At 33.6% G+C, this 8256-nt stretch overlaps 1 protein-coding gene across 1 annotated transcript; it reads right to left on the bottom strand.

Annotated features, from left to right (window-relative positions):
* Nucleotides 1-610: 610 nt before the first annotated feature.
* On the bottom strand, nt 611-4410 carry LOC146164378 (6-pyruvoyl tetrahydrobiopterin synthase-like). The gene is made up of 4 exons (XM_083381384.1): nt 4156-4410; nt 3629-3742; nt 2928-3009; nt 611-2311 (listed from the first exon to the last, which is right to left on the bottom strand). The coding sequence occupies exons 1-4, from the start codon at nt 4185-4187 to the stop codon at nt 2111-2113; spliced, it is 429 nt and encodes a 142-aa protein (XP_083237510.1). The 5' UTR covers nt 4188-4410; the 3' UTR covers nt 611-2110.
* Between the last annotated feature and the right edge of the window lie 3846 nt (nt 4411-8256).

Raw genomic sequence — 8256 nt, 5'->3', positions numbered from 1 at the left:
CGTTTTTGGAGGTGTATTTTAAAACTAAACTTTTGATGAAAATTAACGAGAATCTTAAAAAATATCAATACGTTCATTTCTATTTCCTTTGTTCAATGATAGCAAAAAAGTTTATAGGCCTATCTGCCCAGCATTTTGCAAATCCTTACAGTAATCAGGCCGCAATAAGATTTGGTGGCCCATCTCTTGTAATAAATGGCAAAGTTTTGTCTTCCGGTCTATTGTCGCTGGCATGTGGATGTGGTCCTAAAGAAAAAGAGAGAGAAGCTCCCTCTTAAGCGAGAAGCTGGGCTATAGGGTATAATAGAATGAAACTCATGTGTTACCAGTCAGAAAAAAATATTTTTTTCTACGAGAGAATGTTGCGCATCTAAAGCGAGTGCCGTCGCAAACCGGCCACTAGTAACCAATTTTCATTTTCAAAGGTTTTTTCTTAGGCCTATATGTACGACGCAGTTCGACGACGGGATAATGTATTTCTTTGAATATCACGCAAGTCTAAACAACTGCTGTTACATCAAGTTTTACTTTTGTTCGTAATTCTGGATCGATAAATGTCACGGGTTATCAGTCACCTTTACAGAAACAACACAAAACATTGCACTGTGATTGCATGTTAAATTGTATTTTTTTATCGGTTAAATGTGGCTACAGCAAACTTTTATACCAGGACGCCAGTCGGTTAAATGTCGCTTTCACAAAGGCCGCATCCGAGGTAAACGTCTCATTGCGGTAAAGCATGTAGTTTTTTTTTGCCTTCCAGACACTACAGCGGTCAACGGTAAAAAAACAATCATGCTCTTCGATCACAGCGAAATAAAAAAACACACACCACGTGTTATGAATGTTATTTACCGTAACGTGTAGCGCCACGTAGTGCAACTTTTAGGCATAAGTAAAACTGTTATGCCATTTGAAAACATAATTTAACTTTTAATAGCCCTCTGACTAATCCGTAACACCCTTTTCTCTTAAATTTATATGCACAACATGATATCATTTATAATAGCAAAAGTGTGACCAAAATAAAAAATAATATTTACTAAAAGTGTATTGCAACTCAATAAAAAAAAAATGAAGACCATACAGCGTTAAACATTTATAAATCGATTTTTATATATTTTTTTATAGATGACAACGATTTTACGCAAAAAACATACAGTGTATTGCAACTTAATTGATGACAAAATAAAAACAATGAAGACCATGCAGCGTTCTACAATTATAAATCGCATATTTTATATTTTTATAGATGACAACGATATTTACGACATAATTTATTTCACAAGACATAAATAAAAATAGCCAAATTTTATGCAAATATCCAGTGACGTATCAAAGAGGGGTGTGAGTGGCCGGATCCCCTTTTTCTGGGTGTTAATACCATTTTTTGTTTGCTCCGACAGCGGCGTTGTATTTTTTATTTAATTGGGTCACCCGTCTTAAGCTTATGTAATAGTTTGACTGTAGGGCGCATTTTCTGTTTTGAATTTTTATAAAATGATAGTTTCCGAAAAAATGTTCTCTTTTGGCATATTATAAAGGCACGTGATTAAGGTGCAATTGACGATAACCGTTTTTCCTCAACCTTAGCTTGGACTATAGCTTCGCGCACAGCTGTGGAGCAGATGATGCGATAATGACATATTAACACCCGGGGAAAATATGTATGCTGTGTATTGCGTGTGGCGAAAAAAGGGTGCTTAGAAACTGAAGTGAACGATTGCACATTAAGCGGTTTAGAAGCCGGCGGCTGGCAGTAGTGTCGACGACGAATATGTCCTCTTTGCGATTAAGTGTTTGCTTTACCTGGACGCTAATTTGACGTTTACAAAGTTTTTGTACGTCAATATCGAGGTTTTCCTAATTCACGTCGATATTAACGTAGAAAAATAAAAGCCGGAAAATGGGGAATTACCCAAGTTGAGATTTTTTACAGGATTAACTTTTTTAATTAAAATATGGCGTGTTATTGTAACCTGTCCACCTAAAATATAAACATAACTTAGACCTTTGTAAATGTTTTTTTTAACATTGCAAAGAAATATTATACCAGAAGACGAAAAGTAATTGCACTAAACTCTCTGATAGATTTCCACAATTTCAGTATTCATCCTTTAAAAGTTGCTGAGATGTTTTCTGTTTCATTAACTACAACCTTGTAAAGTTTTGGTGATTTACTCTGAAGAAAATAAGGTTGAAGCTGATTCCAAATGAAAACAGCAATGTTTTCTGCAGTGGAGGGGGACTCTTTGAAGTAATCTACATCTTTGTCCAAGCATTTATGGTCCATTACATCCATAATGGCTTTCTGTTACAAAAGAATAGTTTAACCTCAGAAAAAAAATTAATTAGCAAAAAATTTGGCGCACATTAGGCCAATAAATAAGTATGCTGTTGATATGAAATGCCCACTTTACTTTTGTTGTTTTTTTTTTTTTCGCTTACCAATGCCAAAGGAATGAATATTTTTTTTCATGCACCTAGCTCCACAAATTTCTCATTCTAATTGTGGCATATCTCATTCTAATTATGGCATATAATAAGTCCCATTCAAGCCAGAGTTAAAGCAATATAACTACAAGTTAAGTCTTTTCAAAAAATAAAACATTAACCTAAGAAAATTGGTAAACGCGTCCAAATATAAGCATTAGCTCACTAAAAAATACCAAAACTGCAAAAAATAAAGGCATCAAATTTTTCATGTGCAAAATAACCCAATTTATAAAAATAATTGCTCAAAGAAAACCCTATTTCAACCAAGGTCATTTGTTCAAAAGACTTAACTCGAGTCAAGGTCATTGAAAACAAAGTCATTACAACACTGCATCATTTGAACACTGAAGCTGCAGACTTTATAAACTACTGGAAGCAAAGCGTTTGCATTTTTCCTTTTTTTGACAATTTAATAATTTAAATCAGTTTACCTCCATGTAGTCCTTTAAAGTGGCAGCATTAAAAACCATTTGGGAAACCGGGTCTCTTCTTCCACATACAGTAACCTCAACACTAAATATGAAACAAAAGTGATGTCAGAGTGAGTCAGAAAGGAGATCTATATATATATATATATATATATATATATTTATATATATATTAAGCCTCAGAGTTTTACCTATCGGGAAAAATTGTTTCCAAATTTGGTTAAAATGTCAGTAACAACCCAGTGATTCTGCTGGTCTAAATAGAAATGTGATGTGTTAGTCTATCCACATGACAGCTGATGTGTTTCACATAAACAAACATTACGCTTATAACATTTATCAATAACAATCCACATAATTCCATATAAAATAACTTTAATTAACCAAAAGAAATAAATTACATTTAATTGGTAATTTTTTGTGGAAAGATAAGGTAATGTAAACTAGTAAAGGTTTTAGTGCCTGGCCACATGACACCCAATCTATAAAAAGAGTAAAATAAATAGTATTTGATTTGCAAGAAAAAAGGAAAATATTTTTATAATCGAGATGTTTTATTTAATTTTATCACTGACACTTGTTAACTTTAAATTGTACCAAATGCAGGTAAATCGAAGTTTTGAGTTAATATTGTCTGATTTTTGGGTGTTAAAATTGTCTAAACCATCAAAGTGGCACCTTTGATGGTGCTAAATAAAACTTACCCATAGTTATGACCATGAGAATTGATATGATTGCATTTACCGAAAATTTTCTTATTTTCGTCATCTGATAACTGTTTTGAATGCAGTCTGTGTGCAGCACAGAAATGTATTTTCCTATTACAATATGTAAATACATTATTACATAATATTTAGCAATTGACAAATTTTATAATTGATACCTGGTAGCAACAGTATATTCATAACATTTAGAATTTTTCAAAAATAAGAGTACAAATGCTTCATTGTCAGTAATTTTAGAAAAAGAAAGCTATATGTAAACTAAAAACTAGATTTATCACTGTGGTGTATTTTCATATTATGTTTGCAAACCGATCCAGCACAAAAACAGTAGAATTCAAATTAAGACTTTTGTGTAAGATGGTCAAAAATTAAGGGTTGTGAAATATAAAATAAATGAATGGGTAACTTTTTATTAAAATTCAATATGCAAAGAAAACATATTTAAATTTCAAATATAAAGTTTGTACCAATACCAACTTTTAAAAAAGTCATAAATAAGCACTTGCCTGGTCAAATAAACAACAGAGTCTTCAAGCATTTTTAAACTAGATTTTTAAGCACAACATAAAATGCTATTTGATAAGTCTACGAAATATTTTATCACCTGAAACGGAAATAAGAAAACTGTTAATCAAAAATTAGGGAAATAACCTCTTTGCAATTTCAAAGGTTATCGGACCAAGCACTAGCCTGCCAAAGATGAATACCATATTAGGCAATTTAGAATTGGAAATGACTGCTCAACATATAAAATTTTATTGCAGCTCAGAAAAGGGGTTGAGAATAGTTTTGTTTATAACATTTTTTTTTTATTTGTAATTTAAACTTTTCAACATGTTTTTGTAGTATAATAGTGTTATACTAATATACATAATGTATGAGGTTGAACTTTTTTAGTACCCTGCAGGTTGTGGACAATTGATTTATTGTATGCATTTTCTGTTTTAATGTAGGTATTTCTACATAAGAAATATTATATGGAAACACATGGTATAAAATTGATAACATAATACATAAAGTATTAGTCAATACGCTTATATCCAGCTATATATTAATATATGGGGCTGGAATTTTACAAAAGCTTATTAAGTATTTCATAGTTACTCAAAACATGTTTGATGTCAAATATGTTGATTATCATGTGCTTATCATTTTTCATTGATTCTAAATCAGATAAAAAAATAGGTCAGAACCAGCTTTGATCTACTATGAGAAGCTTTGCACTGCAGTGCTTGTTGAAGTAGTGAGCTTTGTTATATTGACAGGTGTTAGGTTTAACAATAAAAATATGACACAGACAATGCAAAGAGCATTTAAACACATAAATGTATTTTAGGAAAATAGCCACAAAAGCACCTAAAATAAATAAACCAACTTTATGAAATCTTGTATAATTGTATGCAAACAAGAACTTTAGGGTAGCCTCTCATTAGGATTCTAAGGGGGGGAATCCAATCTACAGTCATTTGTGTACTAATTCACTACTTTTGAAAAAATCAAATATATATTGTTTCAACATCTTTCATGTATATGTAAATTTAAAAAATGTAAGGTAGACTGTAGAGCAAGAGCAGCGCAACGTTTTTCGATCAAGGCACTCTAACAAGAGTTAAATTTCAGCGACGTACACAAAATATATGTCTATCATAACAGACACATTAGCAAATTACCCAAGGTGTCAGAAACTACAATGTTATTTAGGTTAATCAAATGGCACTTCAGTATTTACAGTTAACACAAGAAATATTCAACCAACTCGTTTCTTAAAGAACATTCCAGAATACCATAATACAGACTGTGGATTTTTGATGTTTTCACTACAAAACACTACGCTTCCAAGGGTTATCCAGAAATCCAAAAAGGGGGGTCCCATATTCCCCGATTTTCCGTCTGACCCTAATAAATAATGACGTCATAAAATAGTGACCGGTATAACGTCATAATATAGTGATTTTAATAGCGTCAAAAAACTAATCAGAAAGAGCCAATTAACGCCCAGCTAAAGCAAAACGTGCGTTGTCGGCACTCCTGCCAGGCGTTAGCTGCAAAACCGCTTTGTGTTTAATCGTTAACTTAAGGCGAACAACTAAACCAAGACAGTGAAATATGTGCGATTAATTTTGGTAGAATCATAATTCGACTATCAGCCGCGCAGTTTAGTAAGTTCCGTGTACGAGACTACGCTAAATTACAAGCACGGCTTTCGCCAACTGCAATATCAAACGAAGATCGTTTTTCCCGGGTTTTATTATGCCACGCTTAGCGCAACATCTGTACGAGCGTTGTGCCAATTCAGCTAAAACACAAGCTGCGGTTGGGGTAAAATAAGTTGCATCAATTGCACTCTAAACAAGTGGTCTTAGAAAATGCTAATAACAATAAGTTTGCGATAACTATCATTACATAAAAATGGCGACTTTAAATAAAAATGGATTTTGGTTTTTTGATTTTGGTTTGGCATTAGCTTAAGACGCACGACCCAATAACATTAAAAACATTGCCGCTTCGAACAGTGAGTTAAACCCTACAAAACAACGAACAAAAATTGATAATATTACTTACAAAAAGGGGGTCCGAAACCCCGTTCCCCCTGGATACGCCACTGTTATGAAGCATACATCGACCAGATGGCGGTGGATAATCTTTCGTTAGCATATACCGTACAGAAAATGACACAAAAAGGAAATAGATCATTTAACAAACTGAGTTACAAAACACGACGGGAAACATGTCGACAGCTTGAATGATACAAACGCCGGGCGCTGCTTGGCAATCTGTGTGCATTCAAAAAATTTTGGCCGCCAAATATTCGCCCAATTTTTTCGTTCTAAAACCTTCGCCCAAACTCGGCAAAATTTACGCACCAGAAATTCCACATTTTTTGGTAAAATTACCGTTGAGGCAACAATTCACGCCAAAGATTTTTGACGAACGAAAGCTGAAATGTGTAGTAAGCGAGCATCTGGGAAAATCAGGGCGAAACGAACCCTAGAGGTAAAACAGACCTCTCACCTTTTTCGAAAAATGAAATTTGCTAAGCCGAAAATCCGAGCGAATTCGATTTTGCACAAACAGACACTGTGGGGGAAAATATGTGTTTTGGAGTAAGTTAACATAAGGATAGCATAGCAAAAGTATGCTTTGGGTACTGAAGTTGAACTAAATTTATGTCTCTGGCCGTAAACATTGTCAAATAAGTGTACCTTTTCTCTTTGTTCATGATTGTCATCGTATAATAATACTGGAAGCCATGGTAAAACTTAATTGCAGATAAACATCAATAAGATACGTCCGTTATTAAGTTCGTTGTTGCGCTCGATCCGTTTGAAATGGCTAAGGGCTCCGTTAGGGTTCTGACCCAGCAACGACGAACGTAAACGACGGTCAAGGACCACCGAGTAATAGCATACGTAGAGCGTAAGCATACGTAGAGCGTCTGTCTTTAGCGATACTCACAATGCGTTAGGACGAGCTAACGAGGCTGCGACAAAATAGGGACTGTTTTTTCCTAAATTGCTGCAAAACCTAAATATGCCTAAAGCCGGATTGGACATCAAATAACAAAGCAAATCTTTAAGATACGTTAGAATAGAAGCTATTAAATTTACTCACGACAAAACAAGTATAATATTAGTATCTGGAACTAAAATCTGACAAGAAAGAAACTAATTTGATAGTAATATAGATGTATATACCTTCTTTCATATGGATAATGGATTCCCTGTCAAATGCAGGAGGGGTAGCTGTGTTTGTAAAAAAGGGATATTAAGTAATATGCAGGCCGGTGTAGCGCGTCGGCTTATTATTTGTTGCCAATTGCAGACCTGCCACGATTGCTCGTAAATTAACACGAATATGTTATTTGCATTCCGTAAACACGCCTCTGCTAATCGATGGCCAGGCGTGTGTACAAAAGCCTAACTAGACGGCATCTTAACGGAACCTACTGAACGTAACTGGAACTGACTGGATCTCAATTTAACGAACTGATATAATGTAACAGACAGACTTTATTATGCTGGAGTGTGTTAGTACTGTACCATGGACTTTAAGTTATTCCTGTAAGTTGTTTGCCGTTCTGATGTTATCAATAAACTCAGATCCGTTTAATACTTTGCTGTGGCTAAGCTGTTAGAACACGCAACCTTTCAAGCAACCTTCGATCAACCTTAACAAACGGAGCCAGACTCTAATCATAGCAGAAACCAGCATCAGTCTTCTAAACTATCAGCTTTAGCCCTGCACCGGCCCTCCAATTTCGTTTAGATGATTTTAACAATGTAGATGATTTTATCAGTGTAAAAATATATAGGTGTGATTTTCTAACAGGGCAAACATTATAACAAAATAAGGAAAAAATTATTTCCAGAAAAAACCTTACAAATTAAAAAAAATATGTATATTTTGTCAGGGGGTATATTTTTAAGGTTTAGTGTTATTTTTTAAATTTAATTTTTTTTTTTATATATTATTATTATTTTTTATTTTTATTTTATACTTTTTTTTTATATTTTGTATTTTGTATTGTGTATTTTACATTATATATTTTATAGTTTGTTTTTTATTTTCCTTAACTTGTTTCTGCAAGCAAATTTCCCCACTTAACT

Source organism: Ascidiella aspersa, chromosome 2 (genome assembly GCF_963924565.1).
Source record: "Ascidiella aspersa chromosome 2, kaAscAspe10.2, whole genome shotgun sequence".
Lineage (NCBI taxonomy): Eukaryota > Metazoa > Chordata > Ascidiacea > Phlebobranchia > Ascidiidae > Ascidiella > Ascidiella aspersa.
Note: the sequence above shows the minus strand (reverse complement) of the source record. Positions and strands in the feature narration are given on the sequence as shown.

Coding starts and splice junctions, on each gene's coding strand:
- LOC146164378 (XM_083381384.1), bottom strand. CDS start 4,187: ATGCTTGAAGACTCTGTTGTTTATTTGACCAG. Junction 3,010..3,628: donor TCTCATGGTCATAACTATGG/GTAAGTTTTATT, acceptor TTTCATATTTAG/TGTTGAGGTTACTGTATGTG. Junction 2,312..2,927: donor CTTTAAAGGACTACATGGAG/GTAAACTGATTT, acceptor CTTTTGTAACAG/AAAGCCATTATGGATGTAAT.